At 40.1% G+C, this 20,006-nt stretch overlaps 1 protein-coding gene and 1 non-coding gene across 2 annotated transcripts; one reads left to right on the top strand and one right to left on the bottom strand.

Moving 5' to 3' along the window:
* Positions 1-1,405: 1,405 nt before the first annotated feature.
* GATM (glycine amidinotransferase) lies at positions 1,406-17,044 on the bottom strand. Its single transcript, XM_058737871.1, has 9 exons — positions 16,875-17,044; positions 15,134-15,352; positions 9,351-9,546; positions 8,186-8,376; positions 7,086-7,223; positions 6,566-6,730; positions 5,065-5,128; positions 4,486-4,602; positions 1,406-2,449 (listed from the first exon to the last, which is right to left on the bottom strand). The coding sequence occupies exons 1-9, from the start codon at positions 16,941-16,943 to the stop codon at positions 2,337-2,339; spliced, it is 1,272 nt and encodes a 423-aa protein (XP_058593854.1). The 5' UTR covers positions 16,944-17,044; the 3' UTR covers positions 1,406-2,336.
* Positions 14,218-14,308, top strand: TRNAK-CUU (transfer RNA lysine (anticodon CUU)). The gene is given in 2 exon segments: positions 14,218-14,254; positions 14,262-14,308. It is a non-coding gene; the product is annotated as a tRNA-Lys (tRNA).
* Positions 17,045-20,006: the final 2,962 nt, after the last annotated feature.

The following is a 20,006-nucleotide window of genomic DNA, read 5'->3' as shown; positions in this document are numbered from 1 at the left end:
AGGCATGTCTACATAGCCCCTGGGGGTTATTAGGGGATATGTGGGAGGGGAAGGCCTGTGTGCAGATGAGATCACCTAGGAGGACCTGGGAGAGGAGAAAAGGCTCAAGGACAGGGCCTCTTCAGGGTAGGAAGAAGACAATCCAGTGATGGAGTTTGAAAATCAGAAAGAGAGAGAGAGAGAGAGAGAGAGAGAGGTATCACAAAACTCCAAATGAGGAGATACATTTAAAGGAACGGTCCGTAAGACCTGACTGATGTCCACTAGAAATAGCACTTGAGAGGTCAGGTCAGGGATATTAGTACATTGCAGTGATAAGGTAGAAATCAGACAGCAGGAGATGAAGGGGTAAATAAAGGTGAAAAAGTAGAGATTGTAGATAAATTCTTTCTAGAAGCTTAGCTTTAAAGAAACTGAAGTTGCCAGAGGAATCATTTTTATTTTGAAATTATTTTCAGTATGACTATTTGCTGAGAGGATAAAATAACAAGCATACACACATAGAAGCTGGAGTTACATAAATGATGATAACTGAGAAAGCAAATTCCTGAAGGAAAGACTGCAGTCAAAGGATAGTCGTATAGGTTGGACCTGGTCAGAAGGTTTACCTCGCTTTCTGCAGCAGTGAAAGAAGTGTCTCTTTGTAGAGGGTTGAGAAGCAGAGCCAGTGAGGAGATGAAGTTCTGACCTTTCCCTTTAGAAGTTGGGCCATAAAGGCGAGGAGAGAAAGGACTTTAACCAGTGAATGCAAGTCACAAATAAATCTGCAGGGGACTGGGGCAGGAAAGCTGAGGGAACTGACACTTGATAGCTTTTATTTTCTCCATGAGAAATGAAATATTAAGATCAGATAAGAGAACACAGTGAAGGTCTGGAATAGCCACGGAGGATAATGTGGAGAGGTATGGAATAGAACTGCTGAGTGGTATTTAGACCTGGGAATATATACCCTAGGTGTGCGTCAGTCTACAGGATCAGATGGATTTCTTACTCAGTCCAAGTACAGAACTGATAGGTGTTTCTGTGGTGGATGAAAAAGGACAGCAAAACACAAAGGAGCTAACACTGTTGGCACCAGCAAGGCTGAAACCTATGACTCACTTCAGAGTACATCTTGCCCACCCTCCCACCCCCCCCAGATTTGTCATGAGTCAAGACATTTAGCATCTTGAGAACAGAGACTTTTAGGGCTAGGATTAGTCCCTTATATTCAGAAGATATTCAGATATTTTTGAATGAGTGAAATCTGACTCTGCTAAACATTTCTGAATACAAGTATTAGGTATAAATTATCTACCGGGGATAAATATGTTATTTCAGAGCATTAGAATTATGTCCCTAAAGGCACATTCTTATAATTTAGTTAGGCTTAAAATAATTAAACCGATGCTAAACTCTAATGGAATCAATTCTGTAACATAAAAGTTTATTAGAATAAAAATACATGTACAACCCAACATTAAAATTATTTTACATTGCATGTAGGTTTTACCTCCATTAGTTTTTTTAATGCTTTTTAAGTCTGTGCTTTAAATAATTTTCACATCTGTAAACCAAGCTTAGATTATCAAAGAAGCAATGTATCCACTAGATACTGGATAGCAAAATTTAGAATTGGAACTGATAGTTATAACCTATTGCACTAAATATTTCTGTAAAATTTGGACAGAGAAAAGTATTAAACTACATCACTTGAAATGAGGTAAGTTTTATGAAAATGCTTTTAGTAGCAAATATTACCAGTGTTGAAATAAGAATATTAAAAACATTTATGGGAAATTCACTTAAAATGTTTGCATAGTCTAGGTTATCTTTTAAAGATGAAAAATTTTTAATTACTAAAATTCCTTATTAGAAAAAAGAGACAATTATCTGTTTCTGCTTAAGATCTGTATACATTCTAAGTCTTTCTCTCATTTAGAAAAAGAAGTGATACAAACATTCACAAGTCTGGAAAAAAGGAAAAAAATAATGAAGATTAGGACCAACTTTTCAAGCTGCCTTTTGGAAAGAAAATTAAAAACAGAGGTAGATGGTTAAATATTAGTGGCCAAGTTACTGAAATGACTAATTTTTGTCTTAATACACATTCACCAAATGTTTATACTTGAAGCCAAATTGTAAATAAATTTAGGAGTAGAGAGTAAGACCTAGCACAAGTTATTTTCCTTATATCAAAGAAAAGTAATAAAAATAAACCAGGCTTAAGACCCCTGTTAAAGATATGATTGTTTAAAGCACTACAGTTCATGCACTTCTTAAAGTGGGAGAATCAACCTTATCCCTAAGCTTCCTAGATTTATCTGAGGCCAAGTCGCAAGCACTGTCAGGCCCGGTCAGTCAAAGTAGGACTGCAGGGTGCCTCGGCGCCGGACATCGCAGGTCCAGCAGTGGAAGCCTCCTCCCAGGGAATTGGCATTACGGATGTTAACCTTGATAGTACTGATACCTGCATCAAAAGAGAGACATGTGGTCAGTTAGATGGACTCCCATGAAGATTCTCCTATAGTAAGTAAGCCTAAAGATGGGTAGGAATCCTGTGTCTCTAATCCTCAAGTCTATCCCAACCCCAAACAGTCCTCCAACCGTATTGTCACCAATTCTATTTCATCTAATCTATTCCACTGCTAATATAAAATCTTCACCAGAAAGTCAGCAGTGACTGTGAAGTCTATTTCATTCTATTGACAATTCACAAGTCAACAGGTTGGATAAGTGGATGTATCTGACAGGATTAACTTTATGAGGCCACCTTAAGAAAATGGAACAGAGCTTGTATTTTAATATGCTGGGTTGTATGGTCATACAGGTACCAAATCCACTCAATTAGTTTAATCTGGCACCATTTATACTGATGTGGTTATGATGTGCATGGCCTAGTCAACCAGTGGTATTTAGAAAGAAATCTGTTGTGTTCAGTATAATGGGGTTTTAAAAAGAAAATCTACTCTCTTCCCTCAAGAAACTCATTATTTTGAGGGGAAAGATAGCTATAGAGTCACAAAAGAGTCCACTGGTATATTTAGGGAAGGAAGGCAGCAGGAGCCATCAGAAAAGACTTTCCTAAGAAAGTGAGACTGGGCAGGGTTTTGGAGAGTAAGAATAGGGTTTCGAAGGGGTAAGGAGTGGGCTTGGGTAAGGAGTAGGCTTTTAAACACAAGTATGTGTCCTGATAGACAGACATATCTGTCTTATTCAGATGGCTAGAGCCATTTTCAGCCTGAATTGGAGAGGATCCAGTTGCTTGATAAAGTTTGCTTTAACAAGTTACCTGTGCCTAAAATTATAAAATAAAATTATAAACCATATATTTGGTTCTTAATAGTATTTTATATTGAGAAACAATAAAATCTTAATGGACAAAGAAACTGAACCCAAGCAGTTGAGCTATTTAATGAAAGCCATAAAAAAAGTGGCATAGCATTAGACATCAAATCATTTGATTGGGATCAGTCTACAATTGACAGGCCAATCCTTTTGAACAGATACCACATTAAAGAGGGATATGTCAAAGGGGCAAATACTTTCTTCTGAGTAGTATACCTGAAATATGAGACATGAATTAAAACATGACTCACTTTCAACAAGTATATACTGCCTGGCTTTATTTGACACTTAGGATACATCATTTATGTGAAGAGTGATAAAAACACATACTTCTGTACTCTATGTAATAGCCATATGAACATCCTTTCTTTCAACAGTTTTCTCAATAGTGTTAGAATAACTGTTTTAAATTTTGAATATCAGGATAGGTAAACTCCCACCCAAGCAAAAACTGATTCTTATTTCAAAGGGGCACCTGGGTGGCACAGTCAGTTAAGCATCTGACTCTTGATTTCAGCACAGGTCATGATCTCACGGTTCACGGGATCGAGCCCCCTGTCGGGCTCTGTGCTGGCAGTGCAGAGCCTGCTTAGGGTTCTCTCTCTACCTCTCTCTCTGCCCCTCCCCCCTCAAAATAAATAAATAAAAAATAAAAATAAAATAAAGCATCAGTAATTTTTTTTAAAAAAAAGCTGAATGATTTACTGACACCCTCTATTGCATGTCATTACTTTGTTCATTGTGCTTATCACACATATGAATCACATCTGTATCTGTACCTTTATAAGTCCTTTAAAATATGTAATGACAATTAAATTACTTTTAAAGGACCCTTAATGATTCAATCTCTTATTTGTGGAAGGACTTCATAATCTATATGCTCATCTCAAAGGAGTAATTCTTCATACATGGGCACCAGGAGGTTAGATAAATCATAGAAGATTGATAAACTTATTGCTAAGGGGGTATCTGAGAAGACTGGAATGCAGCTCCAACCTTTTGAGATTATGATTGTTAAAAATACTGTGCACGTGTGAAATAATAACTTGATACCTCCAAAAGGAACAGAAATTGAACCAGACCTACCAATGTAATTTCTTCAGTTCTTCTGGTTTAACACTTTCATGTATGACAACATGTTTCATTTACCATACATACCCAGCTTTTCAAACATCTTTTGAATTGGGACTTCATTGGCATCCACCATGACACGTTTTTCATCTAGCATTAAGACATTCATGGAAAGCCATTTGGATGACATCCAGAGTGGGTGATCTAAAAACAGCAACAACTGTTAAATCATGTCTGCTACCATTTTTGTTTAAAGCAAGGATTCCAAAGTAAAGAATATTAAAGTGAACTCCATTCTTTCAGTAGTTCACTTTCCCTGAGAAGTTTTATTTTAATCTTAAGACAATTTATCTATAAATGTTATGATTCAATCTATACCCATTACACATTTGGATTTCACCTTGTTTTCTTTAAAAACTCATTTCTTGCTTTATGTGATGTTTTATACTGATTTTTCCCATCTTCTTGCTTTCAGTTTCTATGGAAGAAGTTGAAAATATAAATCCCAGCCTTTCTCTTGTACCTATAGGCCCAAGTGCTAGTTTGCTCCTTCCTGGGGAAACATTTTCACTAAAGTGCTAAAATTTGGGCTGCTGTCTATAGATGAAAGGTCCTTAGTCAATGAAGTACTCATGTTGGTCTGTGAGTGTATAACAGTAAACATACCATCTGGGATGACCGGTATTGGAGGAGTAACTATGGTCCATCCTGCTTTCTTGAAAAGATCAATCTGCAAGACCAAAAAACAAACAAACAAAAAATAAACCCCAAAGAGGTTTAAATCCACATATGCTATTCTTATCATTCTTAATCTCTGATAGCCCTTGTGATTAATAATTCTTTTTGAGATGCTGTCTTTTCAATTGCCAAAATAAAGAAATTTAAATTTTCAAACATTTGAAATGATTTTGTCTGAAGCCCAATTAAAAATGTGCATAAAATCCCCCTATTGCCAGGTTAAAGGTAAAAAAAAAAAGAGTAACAGAAATGGTAAAGCTTTTAAAAATATTCTCATGCTTTATTCAAGTTTCAGAGATCTTAAAATACTGAAGATACTTTCCTTGAAAAATTCCCATTAAATAAAATGAAAATATTTCCTAACTCTTTAGTTATAAGAAAACAAAAATGTGACTATGGTAAACCCATAGTCCATCACTTTGTATCTATGACCATGGCATGAAGACAGATGTTATGGATGTACTCCCAAACCATAATTATCCTTAGTGACCTATTATAACCTAGTCATCCCTATGGTCATATACTCACTTAGTACATCAACAAATTATATTAAAAATGAAACAAGTAAATAATCTTGGTCATTGATATAAACCTATGGAATATAAATGAACAGTGAGGGGCACCTCGGTGGCTCAGTCAGTTGAGCATCGACTCTTGGTTTTGGCTCATGTCATGATCTCATGGTTTGTAAGTTTAAACCCCACATTGGGCTTAGGGGTGCTGGTATAGAGCCTGCTTAGGATTCTCTCTCTCCCTCTCTCTCTCTCTGCCCCTTTCCTGCCTCTCTCTCTCTCTCTCTATTAAAATAAACAAACTTAAAAAAAAAAAAAAGAAATGAACAGTGACATGGTAAAATAGTGGTGTACTGCAGCCTACCTACCAAATAACACTCACCACCCAACTGGAAGTAGGAGGGGGCAAGTAGAAGTAGGAGGCTGCAGGTGACAGGGACAGACCAGATGCAGGGCAACAGCTCTGCTCCTCCCTGCAAGGTGGGGCTGGCCAAAGGGGTCCTGACCCACTGGAGAGGGAGGAAGACACCCTCTGCCCCGTGGCATTGCCCAGCCATGCAGGGACCATTCTGTTTGCAACTTAGCTTCTGTGGCCTCTTGGCTGCAAGTTAGGGGATAATACACTGTTCAATAAAAACACACAGACACACAAACTTGAGGCCTTGAAAGCAGCAAGCAGTAAAGTCAAAGTCTGATGACACTATGCTAATTATCATGGCTACAATGTACATTTGTGAGTGTTGGATATCTTGTAGTGAATCCACCGTAGGCAATCCAATGTTTGATCATCATAATGTTGAGCACTGCTGAATTTGTTATTTAGAACAATTAGAAGGTATGGAAATACTTAAAATAGAAGTGGTAATTACGTCAGTTGCTAGATTATTGCTTTTCCAGAGTTTTAAGAATGTCCTTACCTGATGACACGGTCGGTCAGGGTTGGAAAGCACAAGACCAGGTCCAATGATATTGAAGGTGGCATCAATATGCATTGGATTGGGGTCTTTAAAGGAGATGATATGCACTCTGTAGTCTGGAGCAAGATGCCTACGCATCCATTCAATGCCTAGATAGTTTGTAACCTAAAAATGAAAGGAAGACCTAAATCTATACAGATTTGGTTCTGTATTTAGATAACTAAAAATATTTAGGATGGGGGCACCTGGGTGGCTCAGTCAGTTAAGTGTCCGACTCTTGATTTTGGCTCAGGTCGTGATCTCATGGTTCATGAGATCAAGCCCCACTCTCATGCTCTCTCTCTCAAAATAAATAAACTTTAAAAAATAAAAACTAATAAAAGATAAGATAAAAATATTTAAGACGAAATATTTTCATAAAATAAATAAATACAATAATTTATAAGTAAATAATGTAATAAAATAATAAATTAAAGGTATAATAATAAAGTGTGAAATTTAAGAGGCAGCTTTTATTGACCTGGCTTCTCTGTGCAAAAATATCTCTTCCAGCTCTAATGAAGTCAGCAGCATCAAAGCATGGCTCGAACTCAGTCGTCACAAACTTTCCCTGAGCAGCCAATTTGTGTCTGTCTTCTACAGAATGGATAGGGTAATTCTGATTGGAACAAGAATGAATACATACAATGAATTGGCTCATAAGGAAAGTATTTATGGGGCATTCATTACTAAGAAAATTAATTAAACATCATCATTTCCCAAAATACTACTACCCTGTTTTAGACTAAAATATGCATGGGGAAGATGTAGGCTCCTGCTAACTAAATCAAAACAAACTGACAATAAAAACCAAAAACGAGGCATGGCAGCAATTTCCTGACACTTAGAAGCAAGTGGCACAGAGGTAGTAATGGTTCTGAAAATATTCCATGACCCATACATTGATTTATGTAGCTATCTACAATATTGAAACTCAACAGGATGAAGTCATTCTGTTCTTTTAGAAAAGGAATTTGGTCCTGAGCCTAACTCATACCATAAAATGAGATGCCATGCATCCCTGCCAAATTTGATTTGGTGTGGTGGAATGAATTCACAACTTATTTCTGTCTTTAAACAGAATTTTTAATTTTTTTCTTTCTATAAATGATCAAATAATAAATGACCTAACAAGGGACATGTACTTCCTTTTACTGTGAATTTGGCCTGTAAACCAAACTGTTTTTCTGGAAAAGAGAATGGAGTTCACTATACTGACTTTTGTTTCCACCAAGTAATAGCTGTGTGCCTTTAGGCAAGTTATCCTCCCTGTAAGGGAATGATTGATGCTATCCCTCAGAGGGTTTGCGAAGAATAAATAGGACTGAGGATGTATAAAGGCACTTAGCTCAAGGCCTAGCACACAGTAAGCACCAGATAAGTATTAGCTATTATTACAATTACTATTATTGTCATATTATTTATCTTATTTTCATCATAAAATAATCATTTTTTTTAAATGTAGGTCATGCTCTCAGTTTCTGAAATGAATACTAAATACAAGGTATCAGAGAATCTCTCTCATTTTCTGTGGATTATTGAGAAATTTACTAATAGGCTCACCTATAATTAGGGTCTTACCTCATCATAAAGCTTATCAGCCATTGTTGGTTTAGGAGCCGTTGTCCACTTGGCGCCACGGTGGAAGTAGTCTTTGATAATTGACCGGTATGCCCGGTACTCAAAGAAGCGGGCACGCCATGCCATGGGAGCCTCGATAATCTCATTTCCCACAACTATCAGGATATCTCGAGGCATCGCACCATATAAACCTATCAGACCAAAAAGTTCCACAACAACCCCAGTAATGCAAGACAGAAAAGTCTATGTAATAGAATCCCAGTTTTTGGTTAAAAAAAAATTACAGAAAACCTATATGCATGTGTATGTGTATGTTTCTATGCAAGTGGACAAATATGTGGAGTGATATATACTATAGTGCTGTCATGAACATTCTGTGTGGGGATGGCAAAGCTAGGAAAGAAAGATAAGAAAGATAAGAAAGATAAGAAAGAAAGAAAGAAAGAAAGAAAGAAAGAAAGAAAGAAAGAAAGAAAGAAAGAAAGAAGGAAGGAAGGAAGGAAGGAAGGAAGGAAGGAAGGAAGGAAGGAAGGAAGGAAGGAAGGAAGGAAGGAAGGGAAGGGAAGGGAAGGGAAGGGAAGGGAAGGGAAGGGAAGGGAAGGGAAGGGAAGGGAATGGAAGGGAAGAAAGAAGGAAAGAAATGAAGTAATAAGGTCCTTGTTCAGAGATCTAGAACCACCAAGTCTTCACACTTTTGTAAGCTCCTTTCTTACTACACAGAAACAGAGTTCTTCAGGGAATATCAGTACCACAAGATAAAAATTGGGCCAAGGACCATTTCTAGAACTGTACATTAGAACACTGAACTCAGGCACAAGAACAGTCTTGTAGCAATGCCAGTTAAAACTAAAATGGGAATGTTTCTGTTCCCCCCCTTAACTTCTGTACTTGAGGAAAATTAAATGGAATCCACCACTCTTATGAAAGGAAATGACCACAGCGTTTAGAAAAACTTCTTTCAAGAAGATTCTGATTTATAATGGAGTTTAGAATATGGACATCTCAATCATATCAAAAAGAACCAATCTGTTCCTAAACAATCTCTAAAGTTTCTAAGGATTATTAAAGAAAGGAATCTCTGAGAAATTATCTGATTTTTCTCCTTACATATTAAGAAAGAAATTATAAATTAAGACTAGCAGTTTAGGTATCCAACATCACTTACCCGTAGACTCAAAATCAGGAGTTTTATACTTCAATGACCAGTCAATGGGGTCAGGCCTCCTCACTGTCACTCCTTCCATTTTTAAAATATTGCACATCTCTTCAATTTCAGTAACAGCCTTTTCCAAATGATCTTTGGGAAAATAATGGCCTCCGTGCTTCTGGTAAAATGGCCAGTACTTTTCATATGTGTTGGCCTAGAAGCAGAAGAAATTAAGTGTAATACTTATAGGAGAAAAATACAACTCATGATAGGGGCATAGGCAGTGAACAATGATTTGTATAACTTAGTGGCAATGAGACAAAGACCATGTCTTGTTTAGTGTTGATCCCCAGTGCTGAGCACACTACCTCTCTGGGAAAAAACCCAGTATTTGTTGAATGAAAAATTCTAAACTTCTGGGGCGCCTGGGTGGCTCAGTTGATTAAGCGGCCAACTCTTGAGTTCAGCCTAGGTCATGATCTCACTGTTTGTGAGTTCGAGCCCCGCGTCGGGCTCTGTGCTGACCGCTCAGAGCCTGGATTCTATTTCAGATTCTGTGTCTCCCTCTCTCTCTGCCCCTCCCCTGTTCATGCTCTGTCTCTCTCTGTCTCAAAAATAAATAAACATTAAAAAAAAAAAAAACCCATTGATTTGTCATTCAACAGAATTAGCACCTGGCAATATGGTGCAGCAGTGTAAGTCTGCTTTTGGTACTCCTATCCTTCCCTGCAGACGTGTCCCCCCACAATCACACTTCTCCCCTCCCCAGTCTATCCAAGTTCTGATATTGCTTCAAGCCCTTTTGTCATAGAAGAAAGTGATCTGCTAAATGAATTCACACACTTGTGGCAGCTGAAAAAAAGCTTAATATTTCGAAAGTGTCCAAGGCCATATGCATTTTAAAAGACAACTGAATGAAAAACAAATGCTTTACAAAGGCTTAATTCATAAAAAATGACTGATGAATTAGGGTAGGCATAACAACTATAAAATATTGGTTTCCAAAAATATAAAAATGTAGAAGGATTCTTCATTCAGATTGTTGTGCATGTGCCAAAGTTATCAATTTAAAGAAATACACTGGGAAATGTAGATGATGTATATGGATGTAATTTATCAAGACAGATGAAGTAGAATTCCAATCGGAAGATCCATATGCTAAGAAAAAACTTTGGCCTTTCATCAAAAGATTGGCAAAGTGATATACATCGATATATTTTAAGTTTAAAAAATACTTCCTTATATAACTGATTAACTACCAGTCCTGATCATGTCAGATAAGGTTTCCATCACAAATCAGACAATTTCAGATAGTGGTAAGTGCTATGAAGAAGGGAACTGGGTAATGAGACAGAGTGTGTAGATGTCTAGGTCATTAATGTCAAAGATGATGTCTTTTCCAGATTTTCTGTCTCTACTTCCATTTCCACCTCAGTCTGATAAATATCACACATATGGAGGCAGACCAGCCTCTTGTTAGTTTGGTACGTAAGTTCATATCCGTTAGGCTGGAGCTGAGCCTGCTTGAGAAGGAAAGGAATCTCAAAAACATGTCTTTAACAAACATGGAGCATGCCAGTGAGGCTCTAAAACAAGGGTTGACAAACTAAAATCCATGGCCAGATTTTTTTTTTTAAAGTAAATACAAGTTCTATGGGAACACAGACACGCTCACTCATTTACATACCGTCTGTGGTTGCTTTTGTACTACACTGGCAGAGTTGACAGTTGAGTGGTTGTGACAGAAACCTATGGTCTGCAAAGCCTAAAATATTTACTATCTGGCCTTATACACAAAAAGGTTGCTAATCCTTGTCTAAATGATTAGTTACTTGCTTTACTTTTGAAGATCTATTGGAAAACAACAGGCTCAATTTCTGGCCTGTGAAAAATATTATCAGTATCAAATTATCAGTATTAATTTGCATACTTTTTAAGATCAATCTACTCTTTTTAAAAACAAAAGCATTCCACTATTTTCTTCTCCTAGGAAGTCCTGCAGCAGCCACTAGAAGGAGAGGATAATAATGACTCTTTATATTCTTCTCAGACACATCGTGGTACTACTCATCCATTCACCACTTTCTCCTTCTCATGCCAGGCACATCTCTTACAGTCCACGAAAGGACAAGAAGCCTTTGAAAATTTAACACTGGGTCACAGCAGACGCACAGCCATGTTGTCCTGCCAGACACATTCCAAAGTATTCTGTGTAACTGTGCAGAATGAAGCTTGCCTTGGTAAATATAAACTAAACTTTCCTGGGGAAAAACAGCTATTTGAACAAGTGTGAGTTTCCTTGTGTAATGAATACTGTGGCTAAGGTTGGACAAAGTCCAAATGATCAAGGCGCATTACATTTTCTAAGAGATAATTGGAAATTATTTACACTCCTTTGTAACCCTGCTAAATGAGTTAGCAAACATTTACCAAGTGTCTGCAAGATAAAAAACACTATATTAAATGCTTAGCATGTGATGTTTTTAATAATCCTTTGCAGAGATGTGGCTGCACTCCTAGAAACTTTATAGGTTTTCAGAGCCTAAAACCCTTCGGGGGAGTTTGCCAAATGAATTTTAAATACCGTCTTTGGAAGGCTAAGAAATATCAATAGAAACTTCTTATGTATCCAGGTGCAAACTTATATTACATTAACCTTGACTGACTTTATATTTTATAAAAGGTTCTTTCTCAAGAGCTTTATTTAAAAAAGACAAAAGCAAAACAAAAACTACATATTTGATGGAAAGTATTCATTATATTTTACAGAATAAAATGCTTCAGAGCTTTTAAAAACTGTGCTCCCTGACAACTACATTCCTTACTCCCATAAAATTTCTTTAGCCCTTTTGTCTTCTAATATGTCTTATGCTCTAATTGCCTATAAACAGTTTAATACATAATTTTATCTTTCATTGTTTCCAAACTGATTAATACATCTGAATCATCTCTCTCTTACTTAAGGCCTTGCCTTCTAGGGGCCATGCATATCTTTAATATTCTCTCCCTCAATGCCTAGTTCAGTATGTGGCATAAAGCAGAAATAACCATACATATGAATAAAATCAATACTGCTAAAGCTAGTAATATCTGCAATCATCACATTTACATTACTTTTGTAATGTAAAACTAAATCGATGCAACAGTAATGAAGTGTGGTTTTGTCCCTTGAAATACTTAGCATGTAACCTTTTACCTTCATGTTTAATCTTGTTAGGTAGATAGCAAACCTCTTAATATCTTCACTTTATTGAGGCCCAGAAATTTGTGGAATCTTGCACAAGGTCAAAGAGCTGATTAGCCAAGACTAGTATCAAGCTTTTTAATCAAATACATAATTCAGTCTTGGTCTCCTGACTTCAGCCTGCTACACTTCCCACAAATGACAGAGAACTCAAACTCATGTCTGAGAATCATGTCTGTTTTCATAAGATCACATAGTACAGAAGTCAACAATTTCATAGACAAGTAAAAGGGTAAACTATTGCTTGAATTTGAAATTTAATTCCACCCAATTAAAATGGTTAAGGGATGGGAATTCTTTGCAAGAGAAGACTTAAAAAGATCATGCCTTTCTAAAACATGTGGATGATACATAAATTAATCTGTTCTGTTCATCAAATTTCAAATATCAGAACCAAAGGTAGTTTCATAACAATTAGAAGAAGTTATTACTTTTTCTATTACCCTGTCTTCAAGGTCTAATTAAAGAATCATTTTCTTCAAGAAGACTTCCTAACTATCCAGCATTTGGTTGTTGCTCTCCTGACATTCAATTCAACTGTTAGTTGGTTAGCATAAGATACTTAGCTTTAATCTTTGTTTCTATACGACCATCTTATCTGTCTCAATAGAAAGGAAGTTCTTATGTGCTGATACCTCTGGAGCCCTGGTACACCACAGGCAACATTTCTGAGGATGATGATAATGATGTAACAGAACTTATTTCCTTAATCCATGTTATAAATAAAAATGTAAATATTCAAGAAAAATTTAAGTACATTGAAGATATATTTGTAACCCATTATTAACAGAAGCTCAAGTTGTGTCTGCAATGTGGATGGCACTCCCTTATTCAGGATGCAACCTGAACACCAACCCACAGAGGCCTGGCCTTAGGCATATCACAGATAACACTAGGAGTTTTTAAAAGAGAGATATTACATGTTGCCAGGGAAACAATGAAAGGCTTTGTGGAAGGTACCATCAGAGCTATGTGGTAGTAAGAGGGGTAGGTTTAAACTACAGACAAAAGGGGTATCTGGGTGTCTCAGTCGGTTAGGTGTCCAGCTTTGGCTCAGGTCGTGATCTCATTGTTTGTGGGTTCGAGCCCCGCATCGGGCTCTGTGCTGATAGCTCACAGCCTCGACCCTGCTTCAGATTCTGTGTCTCCCTCTTTCTACCCCCCCCCCAACTATCTCTCTTTCTCTGTCTCTCAAAAAGAAAAAAAAAAAGAAAAAAAAAGTAAAAGAAAAAAAAGCTGTAGATAAGAGAGGTACAGGCACATAGGTGGAAGAGTCCTGAGTAAGAGCAAAGGCATGAGGATTGTTTGGAGAACAGTCTAGTTTGGCTGCTTGTATCGTTACCTTACAGAGTCTTCTGCAAACCAGGGTGAAATATTAGAGCAGAGAGGAACCCAAATAGGAATGGGCATCTGCTAACCTGTCTTTCTAACACATCTCTAAGATGAACCAATGACTCGAATGGAGAGTCCTGGAAAGGCAGATAAGAACCAGATTGTGAATGATCTTGATTACCATGAGAACTTTATCTGGAGCAGTATGGGGGGGAGGGAACACATCGAAGATTGGGAAATAGAGGAATGATAGGAGCAGGATGAGCAACATAACTGAATTTTGGTTTAAAAAAAATCACCCTGAGGGGTGCCTGGGTGGCTCAGTTGGTTGAGCATCTGACTCTTGATTTTGGCTCAGGTCATGATCCCTGGGTCGTGGGTTCAAGCCCCACCTCAGGCTCTGCACTGAGCATGGAGCCTGCTTAAGATTCTCTTTCTCTGCTCCTCTCTCTTGCTTACATGCTCTCTCTCTCTCTCTCTCTCTCACTTATAAGAAAATTTAAAAAACTCACTCTTATAGAAGCTGGAAGGTGGTTTGGAGAGAAAAGCAAATGAGGGAGACCAATGAGGAGTTAACTGCACTAGGCAGTAGATGAGATCCTGACCAAAGGAAGCAGCAGAGGGATGGAGGCAAGGTTGCTTTTGACAAAAGACTGGTTAGATCTTAGAAAAAGGATGTGGAGGACCTGACTGAAGGAGAAATCAGAGGTGATTCTTTGATGTTTCAGCGTGAGTGAAGAGGAATGCCAAAAATGAAAAGGAAGGAATGAAGAAGGGTCCAGTTTAGCAGAGTGGCTGGCAGTTGAACTCAAGATGTGCCAGGTTTGAGGTCCCATGGCAATACCCAGCAAGGAATTTAACCTGTTGGCCTGGAGAGAGATCTGGACCAGAGTGGAGGCAGGAGCCAAAGTTGTGAGAAGAGCTAGAAGAGGGCCAGAGTGAAATTCTGCTCAAACCCAACATTACAGACAGGAAGATGTGAGGCATAGTGAAAGTACTACATCCCCAGATAAGGTCTGTCAGAATCTGAAGGAAGGAGTTATTTGTGTAAATAGCGTCAAACACTTGCAGAGACTTCAAGTAAGATAATTAAAATCACGGCTGGATTTCAGAGGGGTGGAGTAGGCTGCAGTGAAAGCAGTTCTAGAGGAGAATGGAAGCAGAAGCCAGCCTGCACAAGGTGAGGAGTGAACCCCCTTCAGACATGTGAACATCCTCGCTTTACCTTCACCTCCACGGTGAACGGTGGAACACAGGCATTTTCAGCTCTGCCCACGATCACTTCCTCTAAGGGGTCCCATTCATTGTAAGAGGAGACAGGGCAGTCCTTGGGCAGAGGATCAGTGGCCTTATCGTCAGCTGCACAGGAATTCCGGGAGGAAGCAGTAGCTGCCTGGGTGCTCTGGAAAGTTCGCTGCACCCATCCTGTTAAGGTTCTTCCAAGCTTCCAAGAACAAAGAAAAGATTATTACGGAGTCCCATACAGTACTTGGTGAGAGGGGTGAGGAAGTAGAGGTGGAATGAAACCCCACATAACATAGACATTTAAAATCCTTTAGGAGAAAGTAAACCAAGATGTTAGGTAGTATATAGTTGGCTAGTGGGGTCATAGTTTTACCTTCTTGTTTGTACATTATCCTTTCATCTATCATATTAAATGGCATGACTCTTTAAAGCCACTCAGAAGATTCTGTCCCCAGTGATCACCCCCCATTTATATCTCAGAGTGGATTTCTGCAAACAAGTTTTAATCAAGCTTTAAGCAACCCTTCAGCAGATGATGGGTCACCCCATCCCTATAAAACCACAGAAAGCTGCTCCATATCTCCCTGCCAAGTCCAGCTAGAGGAAGCAGCCTCCTTTCCCCTTCAGTATTAAAAGTCATCAATATTAGAATCCCCCTCCCCCAAGGTATAATATAGAAGCATACACAACCTTATTTTTCAGAATAATCAGCTTCAAACTAAAAATTTTGCATTGCTCACACACTTCACACTCTTTGGCACTTCAATTCTGACAATGACCAAGTGCCATCTGCTTCATTTTACAGATGGTCCAGAGTATCCGAGCCAAGATAAGGATTAACCCAAGCACAAATGTAAACAACAAGAAAGGAGAACTAAGGACTTCAAAAAAGACTTTTGAAAATACAGGGCCTATAAAATCTAGAACAAGGGAGTCCCTTACCCAGTGGGCAAACTTCAACTGCCCTCCCCCCCCCCCCCAACCTCCCATCTATATCCTACTCCGTTAAATGCCTTAGGAAGGAGGCAGGAGAGGAGCCAGGGTGGGGACCAAAGGAAGAGGGAGAGTGACAGCTGTTCTGGAAGCAGTTGCGGGAGGGAGCCAAACTGCCCTGCTATTCCTGTCCTAGGAGCCAGGGAGGGTCTGCAAGCACAAGCTTACATACCAGGCAAGAAGAGGGTGGGGGCTCGGCAGAAAATCTGGCTACAGACTGAACTTGCTCCTCTCTCGACTCAGGACTCCATGTTCCTCTTGGAGTGGGCCTGCTTGCTCCCTCTCCTTCCCAGATTCTCACTTTGCCTCCTCTCCTGCCCACCCACATCACACGCATTTCCCCGAAGGCTCTCCAACTCTATGCCCACCCCCGGCACTGCACCCCAATAACTCGATCCTTGTATTAAGAAAAGTCACGTGTCACCCCCAGCCCCTCACCCCGGGCCGGAAGCTCCTTGGAGCGAACCCAGAGCTGGTGGGAGGGCGGTGCCCCCTGCATTGACGGCCACCGTGGCCGGAGGTGCGCAGAGAGCAACTGTGCCTACGGGGTGTGGCCCCAAAACGTGTCCCGCTTCCCCAGGGGCACCGCCCAGCTCCCGGCAGCCAGCAAAGGCTCTCGAAGCTGAGCATTCAAAGGGCAGCAGAGGACCATTGTCAAGCAATGCCGGCTGGGGAAAGTGAGGGAGGGCGCGCACGCGGCCGCCGGCACAGATGGGCGGCGCACGCACCCGAGAACCGATGTAGTGCACCGCCTCGGCGCCGCGGCTCCCGCCGCGCAGACACCGCACCCGCAGCATCGCTCCGCGCCTGGCTGGTCCACGAGCGGAATGTTCCCGGTGCTCGGCCGCGTCGGTCCGAGCCTCCCGAGAGCGCGCCAGCAGGAGGTGTCGGGGCGCGCGGCCCTCTGCCTTTTGTAGTCTCGCCCCGCCCCTCCACCTCCCGCGCGCCCCATTGGCTGCTGGGAACAGGTGGCGGGGCCGGTGGGGGGCGGGGGGTGGCGCTGGCCCGCGAGCTGGGCCGCCCCGAGTTAGGAACTGTTAGGGGACTGCCGGTGGTACCCGGTCAAGCCGCCGGTGTTTGCCTTTTTTTAGCTTGTCAATCGGCCGACTGGCTTCAGCTACCGAGCCCCACCCGTGCCCGCCGAAGGAGGCCCACCACTGCGTCGGGGAAGGGGAGCAGCACGCGACTTCTGACGAAGTAAACTTAATAGTACCTTAAATGTGCCCAGTTGGATTACATATGTAAAGCGTTAAATACGGTCACAGGGTTAAATTCGTCTGTATGCACTGACTCAGTCCCCTCGTTTTGCTCAGTCCCCTCATTTTGCAGTGAATGAAGCCACCTAGAGGTTAGGTGGCTTCTTAAGGCAACACCGGGATTGAGACTGGAGAAGAGTAAGTCTGGAACTCAGGTTATCTCCACCCTCCGGGGTGCTGCACTTTCCACCCATGAGCGTTTTCGGTGTTTGGGGGAATGCTGGACGTTTCAAATAGTCGTTGGCCTTGTGCCCCTGGCTTGAGAAACTCAATCATGAAAACAGAGACAAAAGTGGGCCAGAAATAAGGGAGGTAGTCCTCCCTTCCAGTCTCATCTTCCCTTCCATTTCATTTATTTACATTTTTGTTTCAATTTGATTAGGATACGTTTTTTTAGAAAAGTTCCCTAACAGTGCAAACTAGAGAACTCAGTTTAACATTGAAGTACCTAGCAGGAAAGGGATCAGAGAGATTTGAGTGTTTTGTTTTGTACCTACAAAATATCTAATTATTTATTTTTAGTAAGCTGTCTTTTTAACTCTGGTGTCTCAAACTTGTTTTCCAAAGCTCACTGATGGAAGGCACCAGACAAGCAGGATGGCAGGGGAGAAAGAGCCCTGGAGAGGGAATTGGGAGAACAGGGTTCACGTCTTGACTCTGTAATAGACTACTATGTGTCTTCTTGAGTAGCAATCTTCTTATCCTCAAAGGGAGAACACTTGCATTTATTGTCCCTAGTACACAGGGTTGTTAAGGGGCCAAAAGGAGAGATTGTGCATGCGGAACGTGGTGTGGCCCTAAGAGCTATATGAATATGAGGTAATATTTTACCAGCTCTAACAATAAGGAGGCCTCCAAATGTGATAATAGGGTGAAAGGAGTCAGTAAGTCTAAGGCCATATCTTAGCTCTGCTACTAACTTACTTTGTGACTTGGAACCAAATTCCTTCTCCTTTCTAATGAAGGCATCACACTTCTAGTGAAGGTTTTGGCAAATCTCTAATATTTCTCAAAATTTATAAAGTACCTCTCCCAGGAATTAAATGCAGAAAGTCTAATTTTCTAATGTACTTGCAATGGTCAGAGATGTACTCCTCAATAAGGGATTTTTTTTTAATTTTTATGAATATAATTTATTGTCAAATTGGCTTACATACAACACCCAGTGTTCATCCTGACAAGCGCCCTCCTCAATGCCCATCACCCATTTTCCCCTCTCCCCCACCCCCCATCAACCCTCAGTTTGTTCTCTGTATTTAAGTCTCTTGTGGTTTGCCTCCCTCCCTCTCTGTTTGTAACTTTTTTTTATCCCTTCCCTTCCCCCATGGTTTTCGGTTCAGTTTCTCAAGATCCACATATGAGTGAAAGCATATGATATCTGTCCATCTATGACTGACTTATTTCACTCAGCATAATACCTTCCAGTTCCATCCACATTGCTGCAAATGGCATAATTTCATTCTTTCTCATTGCCAAGTAGTATTCCATCGAATATATGAACCACATCTTCTTTATCCATTCATCAGTTGATGGACATTTAGGCTCTTTCCATAATTTGGCTATTGTTGAAAGTGCTGCTATAAACATTGGGGTACAAGTGCCCCTATGCATCAGCACTCCTGTATCCCTTGGGTAAATTCCTAGCAGTGCCATTGCTGGGTCATAGGGTAGGTCTATTTTTAATTTTTTGAGGAACCTCTACACTGTTTTCCAGAGCGGCTGCACCAGTTTGCATTCCCACCAACAGTGCAGGAGGGTTCCCATTTCTCCACATCCTCTCCAGGATCTATAGTCTCCTGATTTGTTCATTTTAGCCACTCTGACTGGAGTGAGGTGATAGCTCAGTGTGGTTTTGATTTGTATTTTCCTGATGAGGAGTGACGTTGAGCATCTTTTCATGTGCCTGTTGGCCATCAGGATGTCTTCTTTAGAGAAGTGTCTATTCATGTCTTCTGTCCATTTCTTCACTGGATTCTCTGTTTTTTGGGTGTGGAGTTTGGTGAGTTCTTTATAGATTTTGGATACTAGCCCTTTGTCCAATATGTCATTTGCAAATATCTTTTGCCATTTCGTCGGTTGCCTTTTAGTTTTTTTGATTGTTTCCTTTGCAGTGCAGAAGCTTTTTATCTTCATGAGGTCCCAATAGTTCATTCTTGCTTTTAATTCCTTTGCCTTCCCCTTCCCTCTAGGATTTTGATGGTTTCCTATGCTCTTTCATCCATTTTGAGTTTATTTTTGCGTATGGTGTAAGAAAGTGGTCTAGTTTCATTCTTCTGCGTGTTGCTGTCCAGTTCTCCCAGCACCATTGGATATTCTTTTTTCCATTGGATATTCTTTCCTGCTTTGTCAAAGATTAGTTGGCCATACATTTGTGGGTACAATTCTGGGTTCTCTATTCTATTCCATTGGTCTATGTGTCTGTTTTTGTGCCAATACCATACTGTCCTGATGAATACAGCTTTGTAGTAGAGGCTAAAGTATAGTAGGTACATATAACAGAAAGTATTGACATTACTGTATACCATTTCTGTTTGAGATCTGAGGACACCCTCATATTATTCATCAAAGACACTTTTAATTTTGGAGATGTAAGAATTGGAAATG

The sequence above is a fragment of the Neofelis nebulosa genome, chromosome 7 (genome assembly GCF_028018385.1).
Source record: "Neofelis nebulosa isolate mNeoNeb1 chromosome 7, mNeoNeb1.pri, whole genome shotgun sequence".
Taxonomy (NCBI): Eukaryota; Metazoa; Chordata; class Mammalia; order Carnivora; family Felidae; genus Neofelis; species Neofelis nebulosa.
Note: the sequence above shows the minus strand (reverse complement) of the source record. Positions and strands in the feature narration are given on the sequence as shown.

Bases quoted from the DNA above. Each gene is read 5' to 3' on its own strand.
- GATM (XM_058737871.1), bottom strand. From the start codon at position 16,943: ATGCTGCGGGTGCGGTGTCTGCGCGGCGGGAGCCGCGGCGCCGAGGCG. The intron at 8,377-9,350 runs GTAAGTGATGTT...TTGGTCTGATAG, and splicing joins TCCTGATTTTGAGTCTACGG to GTTTATATGGTGCGATGCCT. The intron at 2,450-4,485 runs GTATGTATGGTA...CTTTTGATGCAG, and splicing joins AAAGATGTTTGAAAAGCTGG to GTATCAGTACTATCAAGGTT.